At 35.5% G+C, this 27,315-nt stretch overlaps 2 protein-coding genes across 11 annotated transcripts in view; both read right to left on the bottom strand.

The window, feature by feature from the left end:
• Positions 1–8,897, bottom strand: part of myh14 (myosin, heavy chain 14, non-muscle) — a 92,774-nt gene extending 83,877 nt beyond the window's left edge. For all 9 annotated transcript variants that reach the window (XM_087286813.1, XM_087286817.1, XM_087286818.1 and 6 more), the window contains exon 1: positions 8,743–8,897. The gene's annotated coding sequence lies outside the window, so the exon portion shown is untranslated. The remainder of the gene's footprint in view (positions 1–8,742) is intronic.
• Positions 8,898–12,339: 3,442 nt separating this feature from the next.
• The window catches only part of kcnj14 (potassium inwardly rectifying channel subfamily J member 14), a 65,374-nt gene continuing 50,398 nt past the window's right edge, over positions 12,340–27,315 (bottom strand). For both annotated transcript variants that reach the window (NM_001326474.2, NM_001444207.1), the window contains 2 exon segments: positions 12,340–20,008; positions 22,256–22,573. In NM_001326474.2, the coding sequence (NP_001313403.2) occupies positions 19,751–20,008; positions 22,256–22,573 (576 nt within the window). In that variant the 3' untranslated portion in view covers positions 12,340–19,750.

The raw sequence follows: 27,315 nt of genomic DNA, 5'->3' as shown, positions 1-27,315 counted from the left end.
TTTTGTCTGATTTCTTTGAATCTGATGAGACTGAATTTATTTTTCTGTCCCTTCATGATCTTATTAAAACTAAATTTTCTGCAAAAGCAAGCAAATGCCACAAAATTCAAAAAAGCTTGCAAATGATAAAAAATGCCATAGATTTCCTGCAGATTTTGGGCAGCCTTTAGATGCACCATGTGATGTTATCAAAAGTGTATTTTTCATAAGGCTCACTTTAAACCTCTATACCTGTATATGTATACTCCCACTCTAGTTAACATTATCTTTTTCTAACACCATGTCCTAACTTCACATGAAACTCAATATAAGGTATATTTTTCATGTTAAAAGGAGTTTTGTCTTAAACAAAACTCCTTTTTTGTCTTAACCTTTTTTAATTGGAGAAATGCCTTTCGGTTTTCACTACGTCGCAGTAAAAAAACAAACTATTGCTATTGAAAAAATTATTGCACGATTCATCAATATAAGTCAACACTGATAATTTGTACAAATATTTGTAAAAATTAATTGTACATATATTAATCTATTGTAAATCTCTGTTCATAGCTTATAAAACCTGTATATAATGCTCATAGTACATCCATCTGTAAATATTACAAATAGTTTTTTCTTTATAACTTAAACCTATATCCTGCACTTGCTGCTATTACACTCCTGGTTAGACCTAAACTGCAATTTGTTGCCCTGTTCTTGTACTTGTGTAATGACAATAAAGTTGAATCTAATCTATCTAATCTAATCTTATGTCTTGACATCAATATTTTGAATTGACTTATCATTCACTAGAATCACCTCTAAGGATATAGATTTATGATATCACAGAAGCAATCAAACATGATGCATAAACACCTGAAGAGGAAACATCCAATATATGGGCTAAAATGGATGAACACCATAAGTGTTTCTATTAAATTAGCTCAGTCTTTGTACAGTAGGCAGAATTCTTAAAATCTTTTCAAGTGAACGAGTGTTTAGGGAAACAAATTTTGCACATTTGGAATGCTTCTCTTCTAACATTTGTTCAATTTTGATCACAAGTGCCCTGAGAAATGGACAGTAAAATATTTCAATTTAATTCAAATTTATTTACAGGAGTGTTTTAATTCAAACTTCTTTAAAGAGTTTTGTCTGTATATGAAGATGTTGTGATCTGTAGTGTAGTGCAAATCCCTGAATGAACATGCTGAGGTGAAGTAAAGGTTTTCCATGCTGAGGGAGCAACAAACGGGACCCTGTTAATCTGAACATAGTTCATGTATGAAGCTCTAATATGATGAGCTGGTTATCTCAATCGGCTGGATTAAACACTGGCTTTCTATGATTCTATGAATTCTTTGGCAGACATTTTACATTAATGAAAAACGATTTTCTTCCTTACTGTGTGTATGAGCTTGAGTTCATGTGTGTAGGATGTGGATAGAGGGACAATGTGCATGTTGTGAATTTGATGGATGCTTGAAGTGACAACCAGGCCAGAAAGCAAAGAGTGGAAATGAGGTCTACACATATAACCTAACAGGGAAAACAGGCCATTCAGACTGAATATTTCAATCCATGATGCACATGCTGTCAAACAGGCCATTCTACATCACTTCACTTGTACCCTTGTGCCTTGAGTAACACTTTAACATGCAGATCTAACACATAAAGTTCCCTACTTACTCAACACCATGACATTTCTATTGAAAGTGAACTGGGATGAAAAGCATTATCAAAGTGATCTATCTGAAGGCACTATTGTTTAAGTCTAAATCCATATCCTACCTAAAGTATACAGTATATGAGAAAAAAACAGACCAGCATTTAATCTAGTTCTCAAATGTCATTCAAACAATGCTTTTATTGACAAATATGTTATAAAGACTAAAGCTGTTAATTGATTATTTTGGAAAAAGTATTTAGCAAATTAATTAAGGAAGCCTTATATAGTAACCCGTAAAACACCCAAGTGAAAAAAGGTGTCCTTGTTACCGTGTAATTATGCAATTAAATACTGACTAATGTTAATTGACCTATACTTGCTATATGATTAGGATGAGAGTTTGGTTTAGGGTTAGCCTGTAATTTGGCTGCTGGTAATTATGCATCATTTACTTGTACTTTCATTTAATAAGTACCTGCAAAATGTAAAAAGGAATCTGTAAAACAAATTTGTACTAAAAGCTTTTAAGACAGCATCAATACATAAAATAATAACAATAGTGCAAATTATAGTTTAATCAACAAAGTATTACTAGTAATCTTATAATACATATTTTCATTTAATAAGCCATTTAATTGTCATTTAAATGTTATTTAATCTTATAAAGCCAGATAAGCATAAAGTCATTGTTTTAATGGTACAATATTGTGTCACCACTTTATAATAAGAATTAGTTTACATGACCTAACACATGTCTATTGCATTGAATAATCTAAAGATTAGTTCAACCAAAGATGGTGAACTATTACTGGTAAACCAAAGATACTCACTATTTACTCACCATTCACACTCCTGAGTGGCTCTAAACTTTTAGTTTCTCTTTGTTTCCTATTTATCAACAGTAGGACAATTATATAAGTCTATAATATAAACAATTCTGCCAAATATCTTTAATTAAGAAGAATAAAGTTCATGATGACCAAATTTTATTTTCAGGGAAACTATCCCTTTAATGTCAACATATTTTAAAATGTATTTATTAGAAATCAAAAGATGTATATGGTAACGTTAGTTGTTGCACTGTGAACTACCATAAACAAACAAATAACAAAAAAAAAAAACTAATTATAACTAGGGATGCTCTGATCGATCGGCTTGAGATCGGTATTGGTCGATAATTACATTTTATGACTCAATACTTGCCAATCTGGCTGATCTCATAAACCAATCAAAGATGTTTGAATTGGATGAAATGCCCTAAAAATCATGGAGATGAGAGTGAATTAACAAGAGAATAGATTGTGAGAGGCACAGTGATGTGCTAAGCTTCACATTTGTAGATTAGATTAATACCACAGTAAATATATCTCAAGTGCACATCCCTGTCTCTCTCCTCGGGCGATTGAGTTGCTGTGAGACTGTTAGGAGCATAGGAGCTGTGGTCACAGATGTGCTAGTTGAAAAGCAAAATATTGGAATGGCCTAGCATGTATTTAGGCATTTTACATACAGATGAAGTCAGAATTATTAGCCACCCTATGTTTTTTTTTCTTTTTTAAATATTTCCCAAATGATGTTTAACAGAGCAAGGGAATTTTCACAGTATGTCTGATAGTATTTTTTCTTCTGAGAGGCAAATAACTCTGAATTCAACTGTAAGTGTTAAAATTTGCTTTATGCATTATAAAGCTTAAAGAATCAGAATCGGTACTCGGTATCGGCTGATCGCTATTACTATAAATCGGTACTTAGTATCAGCTGCGAAAATCCTGATCGAAGTATCCCTAATTATTACTTATAACTAACTAGTTAGCATTAACCTAGGATATTTTATAAAGTGTTATAAACAATGATCCTACAGTGTAAAGTTAAATCAGTATACAACAGTAAGACACTCTTATTTCAGTGGCACTCTTAAGATTTACTGTAATTTTAATGCATGAAAAAAGCAGATAAATATTCTGCAAAATATACTTTTCTGTGCTCGTACAGAGAAAAAAAAAAGAGTTGTAGAGGTTTCTTAAAACATTATGTCGAGCAAATAACACATCCCAGCAAACAATTTTGTGCTTAATTGATGTCTACTAGACATCTAAATGTAGACAGCTTGCCTAAAACAAGGCTAAACTTATGGGCTGTCAGTGAAAATCTAATAGACATCTAAGAATAACCCAAAACTGTCAAAACAGTCAAATAGACGACTTTATATGTATAGTAATTCATTTCTGTTGATTTGATGTCAATATCAATATCATGTTTTGGCCTATTCTTAGATGTCTATTAGATTTTTACTGACAGCCCAAATTTAGCCTTGTTTTAGCCAAGACGACTATGTTTAAACGTCTATTAGACATCTTTTAGAAACAAAAATAGCTTGCTGGGTTACCTGTAGGTTTCAAAAAGCCTAAAGGACCTAATTAATTTGATCAGGTGTGTTTAAATAGAGTTGGAACTAAACTAAAGCCCAGGTTTAGCTAAGACAAGGTTAAACTTGAGCTGTCAGTAAAAATGTAATAGACATCTAAGAATAACCCAAAACTAGACTAGTCATCAAATAGACAGATTAGACAGACTTTATATATGTAGTCATTCATTTCTGTCTATTTGACAGTTTTGGCCTGTTCTTAAGACGTCTATTAGATTTTCACAGACAGCCCAAATTTTGCCGTGTTTTAGCCAAGGCAACTATTTCCCCAATTTCTATTAGACATCTATTAGACATATTTTTAAAACAAAAAAGCTTGCTAGGATTTTTGATTTTGTGGTAAAGGCCCAGACACACCCATCTTCATGTGTTCCTCCACCTTTCCACTTTGTGTGAGTAAAGCAAGGAAGAAATGATTCCCATAAGCCATACTCAAATTCTGTATCGTTTAGATAAACAAGGCTCCTTGATTAAAAGAGCACTGTGTAGTATACTGTAAATCTATATTCAGATCAATTACCTCTATAATAAAGTACTCTGTTGTCACATCCAGGCTGGAAGCCTGTGGGAGCCTGCTTGACCAGAAGCAACAGTGACCTGACACATCGGTGTTTCAAGACTTTTCATTTTATTTCGAAAGCAGGAACTTGTTAAACCAATTAAAGTCATCCAAGTTTCCTGATTGTGCAACTCTAAGGGAATGTGTATGAACTAGCCAAACTCTTGTTTTTTTGTCATCAGCCCTTTGTCCCAGTCCTCAAAATTCCCCAGAGGGCTTCGCAGCTCTTTTCCACAGAACACTGAGTGATCGATTTAAAACTCTATTCACCTGGGTGTGTTTCCCTTAAAGTGTGTTGGCACTGGCAGCAGGTAACAGTTAAACCAATCTGACGATTTGGCCTCTTTGATGATTTATAAATGACTTACAATTAGTAATCACACTGCATGATGTTTAAGAAGCTAAGCCACATCCAGCGCATGCACTTCCATATTCAGACTGGTCCATGATTTTTTAAATGTTGTCCATAAAAATGTGATGCTTGTGAGTTTGTTTCACTATAATGAAAAGTCAAAAGACCCGAGTTGCACACTCATCAATACCATCCTTCTCACATGAGATCACTTAAATATACAAGAGGTGAACCTGTCTAAATGCATGTGCTTGCGCATGACAAATATGGGAGGAATGAGGGTGTATCTCTTTCGTTCTGTCTGTCTCACTCTCTTTCTCAATCTATTCCATTTCACATGTACATTCATTTATTCATTTTCTTGTTGGCTTAGTCCCTCTATTAATCCGGGGTCGCCACAGCGGAATGAACCACCAACTTATCCAGCACATTTTTACGCAGCGGATGTCCTTCCAGCCGCAACTCATCTCTGGGAAATCCATTTCACATATATTTTATTATAATGATGGTTTGCTTTAAATATCACTAGCACATTCTACCAGAAACATACATTATCTGTCTATGAAATAAAAACATAACTACAGTGAATAAAAAGTATTTCATGCCAAAAATTTCTAAAATGGACTGATGGTTGATTTTCTGTGAGTTGTTCTGTAAAGGAATATGTCATTCATTTGGTTCTCAGATTTTTTTCTTTATTAAAAACAGTTTCATGTTAAAAACTGTCGTTAAGAAAAAAAAATACTTAAAAAATAAAAGTGTAAGTAGTTATCATTCACATCAATTGATTAAAAACATAAAATTATAAATAATTTCTACAAATAAATGCTACAAATATATAATACAAATAAATGTATGATTGTCCCCATGTTTCTGTCAGTCCTGTCACATTTGCATTCAATTTAACATACAATGATTGCAATACACATTTAAGGCTACTTAGAAGTGACATAATTTGACGGAGAAGAAACTGACAGTGATCAAGGATGCGCTCTATTATTGAATTATAAGATTTTATGCTTGTTTTTGTTTGATTTTTTTTTTTGAGGACAACAAGCTTATACCAGGCTATGTCATGCTTTTATAAGTAAAAATTACATTTCTGCTAGAATGTCCCTATACATCTCCCAGCAGACACACAACATCATGAGACGTTAATATTAGGTTAGATTTTGGTCATGACGTCAGGTGACCAAAATGCAATGTCTAGCCAGTGTTTAAGGACAACGTTATTTTGATGTCCAATAACGATGTCAAGTTACGTTGATATTTGATTGATTTTAGGTTTTGTTGGAAAGTTACCAAAATCCAACATCTGATAGATGTCATAGTGGTAACGTCCACAAAACGTCAAGGTGTAACATGATTAGACGTTGATATTTGGTTGATTTTAGGTTCATTTAAGGTTGGATGTAGATATCGGCTTAACGTTGTGTTCTGACGTCAACCCAATTTTTATTTCCAAACCAAATCCAACGTCCCCACAACCTTAGAGTATGTTGACATCCTGTGTCTACAGGGTTATTTCAGACATTTCCTGGAATTGGTGTTATTCCCACAATTTTTCACCACAAAAAATGCATTTTATGGAGCATTTATGATATTAGAATTGGAAATAAATCTATATTTCTATCCACATAGTTGAACAGAAAAATAATTGGAATTCTCTCAATTTTTGATATGTCTGGCAACTTCTTGTCCTATGAACAATTTATGTCTAATTATAATTTTCCATTCCATTTTGAAGAATTTAATGCTGTGCAAAAAGCTATTCCTTTAGGTCTAACTTATAAAAGCTCATTTAATTTTTTATAAAAATGTTATTAAAGAACTAGAACTGAACTTGGAATTAGTTCGTTTGCTAGAAAAATGTTATAATAAATATATTCAACAAATTTTCCCAACTAAAAAAATATAATGTTCCTAAAGGCACGTTTTAATGGGCATCCTTCATTGAACTAATAAACTGGAAAAAAGTCTGGCTATTACCTCATAAGTACTGCATTTCCACAAAAACAAAAGAGGTTAATTTTAAAATTCCTCATAAAATATATCCAGTGAATAGTACTTTGGCAAAGTATATGGAGGTTGATAGTTCAAGCTCATTTTGTAAAACTGAAGATGAAACCCTGATTCGCATATTTTTTCAGTGTGAAAACACAAAAAGCTTTTCGAAAAACTTATTTCTTCATATAGGTAATTACTTAGCTTCTTCCAGTCTCTTTCCACTACAGATACAGTATTAATTGTAACTATAAAGGTAAAACTGATACACCAGAGAACTACATTATTAACATTTTATTTTGTATGGAAAATATTTTATTCACAAACAAAACTTCGTTTTCACATTTTTTATTGAAATATATGTTTTTATTAAATGTATTTGACTGGTTTAAAACAAAAAAAGTGATAGACTCTTAGATTATTATGATAATTGTTTTGAAAATAACACAGATACACAAGCCCTTTTCTCTTGCTGTATTTGTGTTATGTATCTCTGCTTAATTTATTGTGTGTGTGTGTGTGTGTGTGTGTGTGTGTGTGTGTGTGTGTGTGTGTGTGTGTGTGTGTGTGTGTGTGTGTGTGTGTGTGTTTATAATACGATTTAACCTGATCTATTAAGTTATTATAATTGTTACTTTTATTGTCGTTTTTGTATAAGATTGGATTTTGTATGTTTGTTATTTAAGTCATTCAAAAAAGGTTGTTTCAGAAAAAGAAAATAAGGTCATTACACTGCAAAATAGAATAAATATTAAAATAAATAAAATCTAATTCACACAAATAGATAAAATAAAGATTACTCTGTGCTACAGAGATGGAATTAAGTCACTGTAAATTTTAGAGCCTGGTGTCTGCAGTTCATATATAAATGTGGCTGTGACAGATGTGTGACTCTTTCTTGCTTAAATACTGTACAAAGTTTATTATCATTCACTTCTAACTAGTGAGATATATATAAGCAGATGACAGTGGTTCTGATTCTCAATGACGTATCCTCCTCGACACCTGACGCGGCAAAAAAGCAACATCACACGCTCTCTTCTGTCTTAGTAGATATTGCAATATCGCTAGTAACTTACGGTTACCATGGTAACATAATTACGATACGGCATTTTTGGGGTATGTAACCGGCGCGTTCCAGTCAGAATACGCCTCTATGCTGCCTGTCAGTGCACAGCATCAAGCCGGTAGTCGGGCTGGGTCCGTGTCTGTTCTGTCTATGACTAGCAAAGCTCATTTATTCCCATAATAGAAGACCAACAATGAGGAGAAACCACACCTCGGGCATTAGGCTATATATACGTGACAAATAAATAGAGCACCTCTTATGGTTTAATGCAGCATGGAGAAACGGCATGAACAAACCCTTCATACTTTCTTAAGATGGCTATGGGAAACACCCTTTAACGGTGATTATTGTATCTAGACATGAAGATGATATAAAGATAGGTCTCTGAATTATTTAACACAAATGTATTTGTCTGCATCACAAAGAGCCTGTTATTAGAAATCACTCAATGCATATTTTATGAAGCGTTTTGATACATTAATACATTAATTTGTTAATGTGTCCGCGGTGTGGCTGTTTTTTATATAATGTATTTAACGTTAAATGCCGGGGTCTTGCTGGATCTCTATAGGGGACTCTCCCTCTACGGTGTCATTATTTCGAGGCCCTATAACCCACTGAAACATGATCACGCGCACGCCACAGAATAAGGAGATACAGACATAATACAAGACAACGCGTGTCTTACCTTAAATGTGTTAATCCACTCTCGGGATAAGACTAGAGCTGTGAGGAGAATTTAAACGGCCCTCGTGTTTTTCCTTCCAGTGTTGGGATACTAATAGTGCAAATGCGGCTTTTCACATTACAGCGCTCCCGTGAAGCCGCAAACTCATTCACACTGAGAATAAAATAGACGGTAAAGCAAACTGATGGCAAACCGACTTCACCAAGACGCAGACGCTTCCTCACTACTAACCAATAGCGTTTAGGGTTTCGACTCATAGTCCCGCCTTCCTGAGAAAAGAAGCTAATTAAAGCCCTTAGCATCCCTTTAAACCCGCCTTGTGAATAGGACAGAGCGGTCACGCCTCTGTACTGGCAGCTTCTCGCTGGACAGCCAATTGTATTCGTCATGAGACGATTGATAGAACAAAGGAACCAATGAGTAGAGCGTAATGAGTGAGGTTTGTCCAGATTGATGTGGCTGGTGACCAATAGCAGAAGAGCAGCAGGTGCCGCTGCAGGACTGTCGCGCGGTGGGGTAGAGATTTGCGCGCTCTTTGTTGACAGCAGCGCAGTGTCTGTGTCTGACGCGAGAATGATCCCTTGAAGCCGGACGCCCCAGATTCCGCATTAATGCCGAGGAATCTAAACATCGAGGTCTGGATGACCGCGCCTAACAATTACACAAGTCAGAAATAAAACAAAATTCAAGATGCTGATAGCTATTTAAACTGTGCATAGACTAATGCATGTGTATTGGCGAATAATAATGTATTATTATTATTATTATTATTATTATTATTATTATTATTATTATTATTAATTATATAGTTTTTGTACATAGAAATTTGACAATTAACAAATTTAACCATTATGCTTAATGATGCTGAAGAATGATGATGCTTGTGTGATGGTGGCTATTACTGAAACTATTACCACTGGGTCATTACTACTATTCGGAGCTATTTCAGGGTAGTAATTGTCCTTGAAAAAAAATTCCAGGATTTTATCATTTCAGTTGAATGAGTACTTATAAAACTATACTATAAGAAAAATATACTGGTCCAGGATATTACGGTTTAGCTATTTTTTTTTTTTTTTTTTTGTACAGAGTTCTCACATGTAACAAACTAAGTGTCCCCCCGTTACCAAACATTCTTGTATCTTTTAAAAGGTGATTAAAATAAATAGTTACCGTAATATTTACATTTTCTAAGTGTTCCTCACTTTACCCTGCATACAATAGTATTTTATAAAAGGTATTACCAAACAAGTATATATTACCAAAAAATATATTTTTTATGATTTATGGCATGTTTTATGACTGAACTCTTAGAAATAAAGGTATGCGAGTTGTCACTGGGGTGGTACCTTTTCAAACACATCCATTTTGGTACCTCAAAATATACCTAAAAATTTTAAGAGGAATATTTTTGTTCTTTTAAGGTACTAATTTGTACCCTTGAGGTATTAATATGGACATTTTGGGTACAAATGTGTACCTTTTGAAAAGGTACCACCCCAGAGACAAGTGTGCAATGCAATTGAACCCTGTTTTTAAGTGACTTAATTTTGTCAGTTTTTAGGGTGCAAATAACCAGAAAAACATGTGTAATATATGTTGATTTTATTTGATTAATAAGAAAAATTACACCGTTAACAGGGTGGAGAGAGGAGTAAAAGGGTGGACACTGTGTGAAAGGGGCTAAAGTAACAGGGTGGACATTACAATAAGAACTAATGCAACTTGTTTGCCACACCCTCTCTCAATTTTCGATGACAAAATGATGGTTACTGACCTATCAAAAGAAAAAAACAGCATCATTGTTCAATGTCACTTCAAGGCATCACATCAATTGTCAAAAAAGACAAATGAAAGATAAGGAACATGTTAAATTTTATAGATAGTACAGTAAAAATTGTGAAATACTGAAAATTGCAAATAAAACTATTATTTTAAATGTAAATCTTTATTTTGGTTTGCACCATGACATGCCCTATATCATCTGTTTTTCTGCAGCAGACAAGGGTGCTATTCCCTGACAAAATCATGCACCTGGTTTGAACTGATCTTCTTTGATTATATAAAATAAGTTAATAATAATGAATAGCAATACCATGGACAGTGCAATATTTAAGCAAAACAGTAACAGGGTGGGCAGTAACAGGAGTAACATTTTTTTGCAAAACCCAGGCATTACTACTTTAAATGTGAACATGAGGCTAGCACGTGATGACATGAGGAGTTTTGTTTATTAACTCCATTTCTCAAAATTATATATATAAAAAAATAAATAGTTTCCTCTATAAAAATGTGTAACAGGGTGGATGTTTTTTTTTTTTTACCACAACAGAAAACTATTCTGAAAAGTTAAAAAATAAAAGAAGATAAAAGAGTGAGACTAACTCTGCTTCTTGAAGACAATTTCTCTCCATTATTGTGAGAATTCCTGAGAATCATGTGACTTGACGTGAAATTAGTGGGCATTTTTATTGGGCTTACAATTAAATTAACAGGGGGACATTCCTTAGCAGGCACACAACATCATAAGACATTAATATTAGGTTAGATTTAGGTTATGAGGTCAGGTGACCAAAATGTAATGTCTAGTCAGCGTCTAAGGACAACTTTATTTTTACATCAAATAACGACATCAAATTACGCTGATATTTGGTTAATTTTAGGTTGTGTTGGTAAGTGACGAAAATCCAACATCTGATAGATGTCACAGTGGTAACGTCCACACAACGTCAAGGTGTACCATGATTAGATGTTGATATTTGGTTGATTTTAGGATGGACATTGACATCGGCCTGACATTTGGGTTCTGACGTCAACCCAATGTTCACTTCCAAACAAAATCCAATGTCCCCACAACGTTGGGGTACAACATCAATATGACGTCATGTTGACTTCCTGTGCCTGCAGGGTCGTTTCAGGGCCACACATTTATTTAAATATTTTATTAATATATTTACATTATTAAAAAAAATATTATATTTGGTGAGATGTATATATTATGTGTGTGTGTGTATGTATGTATATATATATATATATATATATATATATATATATATATATATATATATATATATATATATATATATATATATATATATACACACACATATATATATATATATATATATATATACATATATATATATGACAATACAAAGTCAATGAAAAGTAAGTATAGCATTTATTAGATTTTTCTAACTTGTATTTGTAACTATGGGCATACAGTACATTACCTGGACATGGTAATTCAGCTACTTGCACTGAAACCAGAGTAAATATTTAAAATTTTATCTAATTTTGAGCACTTATCATCATGTCCTATTGTGTAAATGGAATACAAGCTTTAAGGATTTTTTTTTATTGCATTTTTAAATATTCTGTACCATATAATGCCTTGGGGACACACATGGCACAGAATAACCCCACTAATAAGAATGATAATTGATAATAATAATAATCAACAAAAAATAATAGCAATAATTAGTACTAAACTGACATATTTAGAAGCTCTACCTTTTTATAGCACAGCTAAGAAAATGATTTTTATCAAAAAATTTGTAATGCAAATAAAAATAAAAATGTAAGAGACAGGTCGAGTCAAGAAAACAGGTTTGTTTATTCTACACATGTCTGTGAAGCATTTTTCTTATAAAGAAATGTGAACAGTATCAAAGAAACAGCACAGAGACCTGGAAACTGACTGACTAATAACTGAACCGGATTTAGAAAATCAAATAAAAATAGTACATGAGCCTCTGGATGCTGTGGTGGACTGAATTGTGGAGTGACGATGGAAGCATCAGATCATTAGTTAGGGTAATGGCTTTATTTAGTATGTAGAACACAAAGCTGAGGTCAAAGTGCAAGTGATAGGTCCAGTTATGGCCAAGATGTCAAACTAGGATAACACTCACAGACACACACACAGGCCTATAAATAGAAGTATGTGGTCATGAAGAGTAATGATAAACAAGCAAGCTTCCACACAGAGAAATAGGACAAGGGAAAGTATACAGTAGATGGCAGTTGTAAATATGCTTAAGTGGATATCTTTAAGCAACAGTTGTCTATTAAAATAGAAGGGCTACATATCTAAGATTGTCCTAATATAGTAACTGTACATAGCCCTAAGTTTAGCCTGCTATATCTGAATTGGGTTCAGTACAGTGCAAGTACCAATGACCAAGCAATAAAAAAGGTCTTTGATGATAATATGGTATGCAACATATGTAATTTACATTAAAATAAGTTCATATTAATGATGCATTAAACCGATCAAAAGTATCATCAAATAAAGTTACAGTTTTACAAAATGTCTTTCAAATTAATAAAATTTACTTGACTTTTTTGGTTTCAATTCATCAAAAATTTAAGTTTTGACTGTTATAATAAAGAAATACAAGCAGTTTCTTGTAATAACTTTTAATATTTTAATATTCGTATTAATATTACTGTTTTTACTGTGTTTTGATCAAATAAATACAACTATGGTGAGCATAAGAGACTTTTTTCAAATTGTTTCTTGGAATAACTTTAAATATTGTAATATTTGTATTAGTACTGTTTTAACTGTGTTTTTAATCAAATAAATACAACTTTGGTGAGCTTCAGAGACATTTTTCAAAAACATTGCTGGCACACATAACCCCTTTTTCCTATTTATGGAACACAAAAAGAACATATTTTGAATGTCAATTGGCTTCAATTAACGTTTACAGTATAAACAAAAATACATTTTCAAAATATTTTCTTTTTTTTTTACATTTAGAAAAACATACTGTGCTCAGCATAATTGAGTACACTCCATTTTGAAAATGAACATGTTTATCCATTTCTTAGTAAATATAGGCAATGTATTTTGTTGCATTTAAACAAAACAGATTCATTAAACAGAAATATTTATTCAAATTATATTTTAGTCACCAAACATATTTAGAAATTGAAAGATAATGCAAATAAATTCAAGCAAAACATAGCTAAATTTTCTTTACATTTTTCAAAATTGTTTGCTTCTCTTGATTTTTCCTCTTTATTAAATTTGTATTTAATATTTTTTGTAACATAAATTTGGGTGCACTGTACTAGTTTTTTTGACCGTTAATCGTGAGTTATTTTGTTAGTTAAGCTTCAGATTTGGCTTCAGTTCTGACAAATCTAACGTATATGTACAAATGTAATATTGTATTGCTTCTGATTAAAACATGAATTTAAAAGATGGATTTGCATGAGGTGTACTTATATATGCTGAGCATGTTAGGTTTAGAACAGCAAGTACATGATGACAGAACTCTCATTTGTATGGTAAAATATTGCTTTAAGTGACATAAGCTGTAACTATGCCAGATTTCGCCTCCACATAACTAAAAACAGCATGCATAAATATTCAAATATTTTTATGGAACTGAAAAATCCACAATTCACAAAGTTCCACATATCTACTGTGCTTTATATCATTTAATACATATCTTGCAGAATGACAGTACACTGGGAAAAAAAGAAAGATTTCTGCAAAATTGCAGGAAACAATTTATATGGCTTGAATTTAAACATTGTAAAACCCAACAGTCAACTTTATCAAATGACATGAATGTAGTTAACTCAAAATTGATTGAAAGTTAATTCTACTCATTTGAAAAGAGTTTTGGACTCAGTGTTGAAGGTACTGAGTTATTTAAATACCTCATAACTTCAACCTAAATGGAGTAAGTTCATAGTACTCATATACAGCAGATTAATTTTTTTTATCTCAAACGGTTTGAGTTGCCTTAACTTATTAGGTTTTACAGTACTCATTTGGTTTGAGTTCTCTTCATTTATTGGCTTTTACTGTGCTAAAATTGCTTCATTTACTAAAATGAATTAAGTTCACAGTACTCATTAGAATTAGATTTTGAACTCATATAGTTTGTTGCAATCGGTTTTCTCAAATGGTTTGAGTTACCTTAACTTTTGGGGTTTTACAGTGAACAAATTAAACTTATGTTCAACCTAAATGTGTTTGTTTAAATTCAGCCCAAATAAATTGTTTACAACCACTTAAGAAAATTAAGTAAATCCAAGAACTACATAAGGGTGTTTAAATGTATCAACCAATTACACTGGCCAATTTTCCATCCACTTTTCAATGAAAATGTGCAAATTGCTTTATCTTATTGTCCTTTTTCTGATAGAATTGTACATAAATATGGCATCTTTAAAACAAAGCATCTTGAAATTTTAAAAATATCACTTTTATTAGCATTTCAAAAGCCTTCTAGTATTTCTAATGTAGTTTTTCTCAACATATGAAAAGTTGACAGAAAATATGAGATTAATAACTTTTATTAGATTTTTATTTAATGATTTTTTTGCACTTTTTAACATTTACTGCCCTAAATTAGTTTGCAAAAATCTAAATGAATGGATGAAAAAATGGCAAGTGTTTCAACTCAATTAAAATATTCAATTTAGAATTTAAAAAAAAATCTCCGCAGAATTCTATAGAAAATGTGTTGGAAAATATTTTCACATTCCATCTGTGCCTGTAAAATAACACCAGCATAGATTTCTTCATTACTCCCCAAAACCCACAAAACAAGCAAACTCGCTTTCAAAGGCACACCACAGGCAAACTAATAACATAAAAAACCTGTCCAGCAACATGCTTTAGGTTAGAATGTGTGGTCGTTTGAAAATGAATAAAAGACAAAAAGACAGATGCCTCAGTCATGACAACAACACTACAGAGTATACATAAACCCTTTTACCTTAGTTACTACTACATGATTCTAAAAGAGTGATGAAACACACGGACAAAAACATTCCAAAATGTGGCTGATGTCAAATTCATGTGCAATTCAATAAGCCAAACCAGCTGAATACAGAGTTTCCCCATGCTGTACAGTATATACAACTTTCTGCTTCAGTCAAAAAATAAATTAATTCTTTAAAATCTTAATATGTTATTCCACAATCATACAACTAGCTAATTTTTGGTCTGTGCATTTGTGACAAATGTGGTTTGTTACATTAACATGAATAACTCTGAAAGTGCTTCGCGTAATCTTCTGTGAACCATGATAAAAAAGAAAACAGTGCTTTAACTTGAATAAATATAACATAAAAAATACAGTACATAAAAGAAACAACTTGAAAATGCTGCAGATTTTCAGTAGTTTCAGTAGATTTGCAGTGGCTCTAGCAGGCTTTCTGACATTAAATTCAAGACCCAAAAGTTTTTGCAACAACTTGAACAAAAAACTACTTTTTAAAAATAATTTGTAAGATTTTGCATTGTGCAATTGCTATTTCTTTCCCATTTTTAAATTTAAAACTGGTTGCAGCCACTAGGAGCCACTGTTGTGTCTCTATCAGGTACATGCTGGAGCCACTGCAGCCTGCGTTTGATTTCAAAAGATCGCCAGGTTCAATCAGCCCACTGGGTCGGTGCTACAGCTCTCCTCATGTCAAAAGGACCTCCTCTCTCAGTCCCTCTATATTCCCTCTCACTCTTTAATTTCCCACCAGTTCGATCTGTTTTTGGTCATTCAGTCTTTGACCTCATTTCAATGTGAATGACCTGAATCTCCTGTGTTACTACATTCCCCTACATTCTGGCTAAACCTTTTAACTTCCCCCTCTGTCTAACCATCTCTACAATGCTCCGACGTATGGAGGATTTCACTAAGATTGAGTTGCAAGTAGCAGCCATGATGAGTTTATTTTATATGTGATACAGTGTAAACTAGCTACTGTATTATGGAGCTAATACTATGCCAAAACAATTTGAATTGCGTTCATTTAAATTATTAACTATTTTAATTTAATAAAACTTAATATTGTGTTTCGCTAAAATTTTTATATTTTTAATTTCTAAAATTGATTTTAACTAAACTTACCTCATTTCTGCATGATCTGAATTTCACAATCTAAATTTCTGGATCTGAGTTTTAGAATATTGAATTTGATGTTCCGAATTTCTTCATCTGTAAAACTTGAAACTGTATTTTTACAAACCCTGTATCTGCAATATATGAATTTTAAAGTAAAAAAAAAAAAAGTAAAAAAAATCTGACTTTAAAAATCAGTTGTCTTAAATTTCAGATGTTCACTATTCCAGTTATGAAGTTCAAATTCAAGTTAAGAAATTCCAATTCAAAACATTTTTAATGGCATATAGTTTTATTAAATTCCAACAGTTAATAATTCAAATGAACACAATTTAAATTCAGATTGTTTTGGCATGTTAATAGCTCCATACTGTTTCAGTAAATACTTTGATTAAGAAAGCGTAAAATGTCCAAGATCTTGGCTGTAGTAAAGGACATCTCGCTTAGCCAACTTGGCCAACTTTTATGCATCTGAAATCACATAAGTAGACCTAGGTAATGCATTTAAATTATTTTGAACGTACTTTACAAATGCTAAAAAAAGCCCTTTAGAACATTGCAATGTGGTCATGTCATTTCCTACCAAATACCTCCAATTTAGGTATATTAAAATAAACTACAAAGTACAGCAGCCACAAATGTATCAAAATAAAATACTGTATTTTTGTATTTAAAAATTCTACAAAATACTTTTACAAGTTCAGCATCAACCTTCTTTGCAAACCTTGCATAGGCCTATTCGATCAATTCCTTCTCTGTTAAAAGTGAAGTAAAATATATTTGATAGCAACAGCTTTTCTCTGAGCGTTTTAACAGATTCTCTGTTCACCTCTTCTGTACCTGAATAGCTAAATATCTATACATTTTTTACAGTTGAAGTTAGAATTATTCGCATTATTAGCATTTCTTAACATAATAGTTTTAAAAATGTATTTCTAATAACTGATTTATTTTATCTTTGCCATGATAACAGTATAATATTTGACTAATTATTTTTCAAGACATTTCTATACAGCTTAAAGTGACATTTAAAGGCTTAACTAGGTTAATTAGGTTAATTAGGCAAGTAAGGGTAGTTAGATAAGTTATTGTATAATGATGGTTTGTTCTGTAGACAATTAAAAAATATTGCTTAAAGGGGCTGATAATTCTGACCTTAAAATGTTTTTTTATTATTAAAAACTGCTTTTATTCTAGCCGAAATAAAACAATTAAGACTTTCTCCAGAAGAAAAAATATTATCAGACATACTGTTAAAATTTAATTTCCTTGCTCTGTTAACATTATCTTAAAAAATATTTTAAAAAGAAAAACGGGGGGCTAATAATTCTGACTTCAACTGTATGTCCTGCTGATGCTGTATAACATTTGTCGGGTGTTTTTGACTAATCTGTATACACTTAATTGCTTTATTATTAAATATTTGTGTTTCATAAATTGTCCCACTTAGACATCTTTAGGCAGACATATTTCCTCTTCATTACCTATACTAATGGCTATTTAAACAGCCAGTGAATTATTGTAGATATCACCACTCTGTGATGAATAATTTCCTTCCATGTTCCAAGCTATCCACCTTCTTAATTCATTAATTTTCTTTTCAGCTTAGTCCCTTTATTAATCAGGGGTTGCCACAGTGGAATGAACCGCCAACTTATCCAGCATATGTTTTTATGCAGCGGATGCCTTTCCATCTGCAACCCATTTCTGGGAAACATCCACACACACACTAATACACTACAGACAATTTAGCTTACCCAATTCACCTGTACCGCATATCTTTGGACTGTGGGGGAAATCGGAGCACCCGGAGGAAACCCACACGAACGCAGGGAGAACATGCAAACTCCACACAGAAACGCCAACTGACCCAGCCAAGGCTCGAACCAGCATCCTTCTTGCTGTGAGGCGACAGCACTACCTACTGTGCAACTGGTTTGCCCCCAGCTTATACAGTAAACCAATTTTCTGTTCTGATCTCAAGCCTAGGCAAATAACTGAGAAAGCGCCAATCAGAGGCCTCATTTTCATGATGTCATCATGTAGACTCCTTACAATGTATTTTACCGTATTTTCAAATACAAAAATACAAGACATTGAAGTATTTTGATACAAATTATTAACTCATTTTCATAAACCCTATCAAATACAAATTACAAAATTTTATTTTGTATTTGAAATACATATAAATAATTGCATCATAAATACTGCCCATTCCTGACATAGCTAAATTATTTTGAGAAGTTGTGAAGTTGCTATAAATTTTGTTCTTTTTGATGAGATTTTTAAAAATGCTACTGTGTGTTTAATTTTGGTAACGCAATGTTGAATTTTTTACAAACTTGCAAATTTGTACTTTGACTCTCGGCAGTTTGACATCATAATTGTATTGCAAGAAATTTGACATCATAATTGTATTGCAAGTTTTAAGTTTTAAGTACTTTTTACTTCAAACATTACTAATTAACACTTTTAAAGCATTTATGTCATTATAAAAGAGCAGTTTCAATTTCAACTTTTCAACATTTTTAGAAGCATAGTATGACGATATTTTAGCTACTTTAATTTTTAAGTAGTTTCAGAGTAACTTCCCTTACACTGACAATTCGTTTAAATGGGTGTGAAGAAGTTGTTTACACAAAAAATTGGTAAAGTTTAAATCATCTACTCAGATTTTTATCTTAGATTTAGTAATTTCCTTGCTCAGTTAGACTAGCAAAGTAAGTCTCGAGGGACAGACTAGCATCTAGCTAAGCATGAGTAAAAAATACTGCCCTGTCGCAACCATTTAGTGAATTCACCCCACTGTCTAACTATCTTGCTCTTCCATTCTCTTCTTCCGGGTGGACCCCTTTCCCTTTTCTATTCTCCATCTTTTGTACATTCTGTTTTTTCTCACCCCATCTTAAGCATGACCCATTGTCATTAATCAGTCCTACAATGTCCCATTATGGTCCCTCTTTCACTTAGTCCCGTCCAAGTCAGTCTTTTCAGCTCTTTGTCCACTCGCTGGTTCTCTCACTCTATCTCTCCCTTCCCCCAGCTGCACCTTCTGCCTCCATCCTGACCCCTTTCCTTTCTTTCTCTATCTATTTCCATTTCTTTCTTTTCCCTCTGCCCTTTTATCCTAGCCACATGGCTCAGTGTTTGTGTGGGTGTTCACTGCAGGAGTCTTGTCGAGGTGGTGGTGTGGGTGACTGAGGGGGGGACGAACAGGGGGATGGAGAGAACTGGTCAGCGCAGGGCGGGACAGAGGAGGAGAGCTGCAGAGCCACCTCATTCTCGTAGCAGAAGGAGGAACGGGAGCCTGCAATGTACTTTTTCTCTGCTAACTCCTTAGCGCTGCAGGTGGGAGTGTCCGTGACCTCATAAGTCCTGTTGAAGTATGAGTAGTCCACCTAGAGTTGAGGAGGACACATGTCATGACTAGTACAAAGCACAAAGCATGGCTAGATGTGAGTTTCTAGATTTGAACAGAGCAGGAAACAAATACTGTTGATTTTTAGGTAACACTAGTTTTAGTTTTGGACTGCATGTAAAAGGAAACACATTACTGCATTTGTAAATGTATAATGTAATGTAATGTGTCATGGGATTTTAAATAACCACAGGGAGTCAGGGCTTCGGTTTACGTTTCATCTATGGAGTAGGATAGTATATGGAGAGTCAATCTAGGGCAGGGCTCAACAATAAGGACAGCCCGATGGCCCGGGGCCAGCGTGCGAGGCTCTCAAGACAGTAGACAGGATTGTTACTGGCCTGATCTGTGCTGCCTTGTTGCAATAGTTCAATTTGCCCGCGACTATTTGTCAAATGCGTATGAATACAGTCTTAGAGTCGAGAAACAGTTTGTGCTTTTAAGACTTTAAATGCTACCTTCTCTATGATGTCGTAAACACCATATTGCTTTTCGGTTCCTCTTATCTGATTTCATGTTGAGAGCATGTCGTTTTTTTGTAATACCAGTACAGCGAAGTGACAGCAACATCAAATTATGAGGCTAAAAGAATGTCTTGGAAGCAGACATTTACATGGGTACAGCGCGTCAATTTGCTCATTATATTTTTTATAAACTTTTTAAAAATATTTAAATTCTAGAACATATTTTGACACAATATTTAAAACATGTGACTAAGAAATAGCTATTGACTTTTCCTTTTTTTTTTTTTTTTTTCTTTTGTGGGGCAAGCAAAAATATTGGCAGGGCAAGTAGAAATCTGAAACCCTGGCCCATTTGGGCCAGTAGAAAAAAAATCCTTAGCGTTGAAGGGCCATATATACTTGCAAAAAAAAAAAGAAAGTTTTGCAAACAAAAAATAAAGTATTGAGCTAAAAAAAAAAAAAAAAAAAAATTTTTTTTTTTTTGAGAAATAAACAAAAACATTGCTAATAAAAGTAAAGAACGGAAAAGGAAACTTAATTTTTAAAAATAAAAATGACATTTGCAAACAACAAAAAGAACTAAATATGTTTGCAATACATTTTTATAGCATTGCCTCCTGCTGGCCTCACTAACACTTCTTTCAACAGTAACACAGTTTTCCCATGTAGTCCCCCATCCAGTGAGTAAACCAGTCTTGTTGTTCATGTGTCTAGAAAAGTGTTCATGTGTCCAAAAATGTGAAGACAAAATATTTTTAGTTAATATTTAGATACGTTTTAGCAGCTGTGAAAGGGGTCTGTGGAAGTATTGGTGGGAACACAAAACAAAACAAACATCTTTAAAGCATAAATGTGAACATAGTTAATGTAATTCTAGTATATGCATCTATTTGTTCAGAAAGAAAAAAAAACTGACAATCATAATTAAACTGATGTATTTAAATTAATAAATAGATGGCAAAGTCAGCTTACGGAATTAAAAATTCTATATATTTTTCCACAGGGCAACAGATTTTTCGCAATAACTTTTATTCATTTATAGCTTTATCTTATAGCTGTATTTTAAAAAACAATCATATAGAAAAAATGAAAATTTATACTGTAACAACTTTATGGTGGCCTATCATGCTTAAAAAAAAGTGCCAACAGAGATATTTGGCTCCTGCCACTCTCATGAAGCACAGTGAAACAGCTATATCTTCCTACACTACTGATCTACAGAAGTATTTGTATTTATGCATATCTTGTAATAAACTTGAAATACAATTTTTTACACAAATATTCAAAATATTTAAATATTTATATAGTAAAAATGAATAGGAAGAATACTTCCTAAACAAGCACTGCTGAAAAAATGGGCACAGACATAAACGGGAACTGATTTAAAGGTAGTTCATCTAAAATTAAAAATTCTGTGACTATTTGCTCACCCTTAACTTGTTCCAAACCTGTTTAAGTTGTTTAATTTTTTGAACTTTGATATGGTGAGCATATTTTTATTTTAGGGTGAATTTTTCCTTTTAGGGAAATTAGATTTTTTTAATTAGAATGTTTTACAGGCCTTACAGGTCAACAAATTATTACATTATTATTATTATTATTATTATTATTATTATTATTATTAAACATATCTGTTAAAAACAATGTAGACTTATGCTTTTTATTGGGTACTTCTGGATTTACAACCACTACAGTTTCCCCTCAATAATCTCCTTATTTCTTCCACCTTCATCACTTTCCACCTTATTTTCTCAGTCTCTCACCTGGTAGCAGTTCTTTCTTTCAAAGAGCACAGGCTCAAATCGGTGACCCCAGAGAATCTCAGAAGCCAGAAAAGAGGACCGACATTGAGTGGTCATGGCAGTGGCCTCCACCATACCTTCCAGAATTACCACCACTTCCAAATCTTTGTCTCCCTCTAGTGCACCTTTGTCCATTTCAAAGAAGGGGCTCTCCTCATTAATTTCATGTACAATGGTCACAGGTGACACCAAAAAGATGCGATCTGTTCCCGTGTCAAAGCCGACATTGAGGTCTGAGTTGTCCAATGGCAGGAACTCGCCCTCAGGGGTCACCCGTGGCTGCAGCAAAGGTTAAAACAATGGTTACTAAAGTCCTCACAAAATCAACACCAACACCATGTCCTCTTCTAAAACATTGTTTATTTATACCTTAAAGCAGTGGTTCCCAAAGTGGGGGTAGCTAGACAATGATGGGCAATTGCTTGCGTATTACAAAAATTTTATGTATTTTATTAAACAATATATTTTAATCTATAATCTACAAAAGATAAAAAATAAATTTTAATAGTTACATAAAAAAAAACATGCAATTAAAAAGTCATCAGCTTTTCAATTATTTTTTTTCCACATAGATTGCTTTCCCTATAGCGTTAGCTGCAGCAGATTGATTTTACGGCACAATGTTAAGCTTTGACAACTTTACAGCATTTACGTACATTAAAAATAAAGGCCACAACTGAACATGGAGGATGATCTCCAAGACATAGAGTATAAATCAAACTAAGAAATGTCTTGTGCTGTAAACATTGTGCCGACCAGTAAGGTTTATATTAAATAAAACAAATGAATAATGACTGAAAAATTATATGGTTTGATTGTTGCATTTGTTGTAAATATCCTTGTGTTTTTTTTAGTATCCTATTGGTGTGTGTGAGCTGTTGTCTGCAATGTTTGTATTACCACCTCCGAGAATAGTATGGTTTACGAGTCACTTCAATTATTATTTTGGGGGTCACAGTCTGAAAAGTTTGGGAACCCCTGCCTTAAAGTATCACTTTTTTATGCTAACAATTCCAAATGAATTGGTTTTAATTTTTGCTATAGATTACATCTGTTGTCAAAATGACAAAACCATTCAGGGGTGCGTTTCTCAAACAACGACGTAACTCAAGGCTGAACTATCATAGTACGATGCATCATTTGTGAAAAGAACAATGTAGTGACGAGTGTTTCCCAGAGCCCTACAGTTTCTCTGTCGCAGATCTATCGCTTGAACCACATTAGTTATAGCATAAAACGTCCATAAAGATGCTCTAAATAAGGTAGAGTAACTACTTCTTTACGGAAGAACCACATCATTTTTTTGTGCAAATTATATGGTTTTACACAAACACGGATTTAAAATAAAATCCAATATTAGTTTAGAAAAAAAAAAACATGCACTCTCTTTTATATTTCAACAGAAATGCTATTAGTGGATTTGAACTATATAAATCCACGAATGGGAGGTTTCGGTTCAGAAAGCTAATTGTCTGAAAGAGTATGGAACGGGTCAATGAAATGCCAATGAATTGGCAGCGTAAGCTTGCGCACGTGTGCTTCATTGCCAATTATCTCCGCATATAAGCACAGGTGGAGCAAGCACACGCTATCCTTTTAAGCTGAAGAGACTTGAACTTACAGCTAAGGGACAGTCATTATGGCGATGGTAAGTAACATTTCCATTCCCCCCCTCGGGGAACGAGGGTTACTTTAGTAACCAGAGCGTTCCCCTTCGAATGGGGAACTTCAATGCTATTAGTGTATTTGAACTATATAAATCCACGAATGGGAGAAGCTATGGAAAACGCCATAATGACTGCACCTTACTAACGCCTCCAATGAGAGGATAGTCAAGCAAGCGTGAACGCTCCTACATGGAGGCGCGATCCTCCAACGTGGTCCCTGGCCCTTACTTATCCCACTTCAACAGAAGTTTTACAGATTTAGATATATTTTTTAGGAAGTCGTAATCATCTAGATAATTCTAGGAATAATATGACAGTACGTTGGGAAGCGTGCAGTCCCGATAGGGAGGACGCTGCGGAGGCCAACAGCACCCAATGGGGGAGATATGTTGGCAAAAAATACATATGGACAAACCCTGAAAAGGGGGAGTACTCATATAATAGGATGGTTAGCTGAGAGGGAAGACACGGGTCCGCCCGTGAGGGGGGACAGCACCTGTGGCTGAAAAAGTATTTTGGATCGCCTAAAGGGGATCACGCATAGAGGGCACCTATACCCAAAACGCGAGCTGACCAGCGGGCAGACCTACAACGTAGTGGGCCAGCAAGTGACTCCTCCGCTGAGTCAGTGCTGGGGGCCTTGGAGGAATCTGCAGGGCTCACCTGACGGGGAACTTTACTGGCAGATAAAAAGGCGCACGTATCTCCATATTAGGGAGAAAGGCGCAGCAAGCGTGTTTCAACACCAAACCGAATTGTTTCCTCAATCACCAAGGGTTACCTAATACCCTTGAGGAAACCGGCTCCACTCGCAGATTGTAAAACCTTGCAAATGTACTAGGTGTCGCCCAGCCCGCAGCTCTACAGATGTCTGTTAGAAAGCGGCTGCGTGCACGCGCCCAAGAGGATGCGAAGCTCCAAGTGGAGTGCGCACGCACTCTCGGGAGACACGGCTCGCTTTGGCTTGATAAGCGAGAGAGATGGTAAGCACTAACCAGTGGGCCAACTCTGTTTCGATACGGCACTTCCCTGCTGCCGACTGCATAACAGACGAAGAGCTGCTCAGATGATCTAAAGCTCTGAGTACGGTCCAGATAAATATGCAAAGCGCGAACTGGATAAGTAAGGCTGGGTCTGCCTCCTCCGGAGGCAGCACTTGCAGGCTCACTACCTGGTATTAAAACGGAGTGGTAGGAACCTTGGCACATATCCCGGGCGGGGTCTCAGGAACGTGAGAGTAAACCAGCCTGAATTACAGGCACGAGTCACTGACCGAAAATGTCTCCAGGTCCCAGACCCTCTAATCGATAACAATGCGACCAGCAGAGCTATCTTCAGGGACAGAAATCTTAAAGATACTGAGTCGAGGATCGAAGGCATCTGACGCAGGCTCATGTGAACGAGGGCGAGATCCTAAGAGGGCATGAGAGGGGGGCATAGATTATTTCGCCTAGCGCCTCTGAGGGACCGGATGATGAGGTTATGCGTTCCCAAGGTGCTGCCAGCCACCGCGTCATGAGAGCGGAGATGGCAGCCACGTAACCTTGAGTGTGGAGGGTGACAGCCTGCTCTCCAGCTTCTCTTGGCGTAAGAAAGCACAACGCTGATCTGGCAAATTTCGGGGGTCTTCTCAGCGAGAGACGCAACATTCAGTGAATATACTCCACTCCAGGGCATAGGCGCGCTCGAGGAGAGGGCTCTAGCCCGAGTGACGGTATTAACCACCGCAATTAGTAGGTTACCTAAGTCTTCCTCGCGTCTAAGGACCACCCGTGGAGGTTCCAAAGATTGGGGCGAGGGTGCCAGATGGTGCCTGTCCCTGAGAGAGTAGGTGCTCTCTCAAAGGGATTTGCCAGGGGAGGGCCATCGCGAGGAGGGATAGCTCAGACATCCAGGTCTGGTTTGGCCAGGGAGCGCAACCATCGACCTGTTCCACGTCCTCCCTGACCTTGCACAGTATCTGCGCGAGCAGGCTCACTAGGGAAAAGCGTATTGCGCATGCCCCGAGGCCAGCTGAGAGCCAGTGCATCCGTGCAGAGAGAGCCCTCGGTCAGGGAAAAGAACAACTGGCAATGAGCCTTCTCGGGGGAAACAACTGAACGATCTGGGCTTCCCCGAATCGCGCCCATATCAGCTGAACAGACACTAGAAGTAAGGCTGCCGTGAGAGCGCATCGGCTGCACGGTTGAGCTTGCCTGAAATGTGAATGGCGTGCAGCGATTTCAGCCGTGGATGACTCCAGAGGAGCAGACGGCGGGCAAGCTGAGACATGCGGCGAGAGCGAAAACCTCCATATGGTTGATATATGCCACCGCCGCCGTGCTGTCCGTCCTGACCAGCACGTGTTACTGCTCCAGCACCGGAAAAAAAACAGTGGAGAGCGAGGAACACTGCCAACAGCTCCAGGCGATATGCCAATGCAACTGGGTTCCTTTCCACAGGCCCGCAGCTGCATGCCCGCAACGCACAGCCCCCCAACCCGTGCTGGAAGCATTTGTTGAAACGACAACAAGACTGGACGCCTGTCCTAGAGGCACTCTGGCCTGTAGGAATGAGGGGTCGTTCCAAGGGCTGAGGGCGTGGCGACACAGCGCAGTAACAGTGACTCGGTGTGCGCGCGCGTGCCATGCGCGTCTGGGGACTCGATTGTAAAGCCAGTGCTGGAGTGGTCTCATATGGAGTAATCCGAGCGGCGTGAAGCGGCTGCGGATGCCATATGCCCCAGGAGCCTCTGAAATAATTTCAGTGGGACCACTATTTTGTTTGCTCTTTTCTCGGTTGACCTGAAACCCCAACAGGTGGAAGTGCCTGAGCACTTTGTCTCTGTGCATAATCAATTGCTCCGAGAGTGGGCTAAAAATCAGCCAGTCATCGAGATAATTGAGTATGCGAATGCCCGCGAGCCAAAGGGGCGCTAAGGCACCCTCCGCGGGCTTGGTGAGGACCCGCGGAGACAGAAAGAGCTCGAAGGGGAGGACTTTGTATTGCCAAGCTCGACCTTCAAACGCAAACCGCAGAAACTGACGGTGCTCAGGGATGAGATACATGTATTGTATTTTCAAATAAAATACTAAATACTTCAAATTGACATGTATCAAAATAAACTACAAAATACAGCACCCACAACATGTATCAAAATAAAATACTGTATTTTGTATTTTGAAAATTCTAAAAAGTACTTTTACAAGGGAGCATGATTTTTCCCCCGCAAACCTTCTATTAATGGGCCTATTGGATCAATCCCTTCATCATTAAACTGCTTTAGTGAAGTAAACAATGATTGATAACAACAGCGTTTCTCTGAGCATGTTTAAGTCTGCTTCTCTGCACCTCATTCACCTCTACTGTACACGA

This window comes from Danio rerio, chromosome 16 (genome assembly GCF_052040795.2).
Source record: "Danio rerio strain M-AB ecotype USA chromosome 16, GRCz13ab, whole genome shotgun sequence".
Classification (NCBI taxonomy): Eukaryota; Metazoa; Chordata; class Actinopteri; order Cypriniformes; family Danionidae; genus Danio; species Danio rerio.
This window is presented reverse-complemented; position numbering and strand designations above follow the sequence as displayed.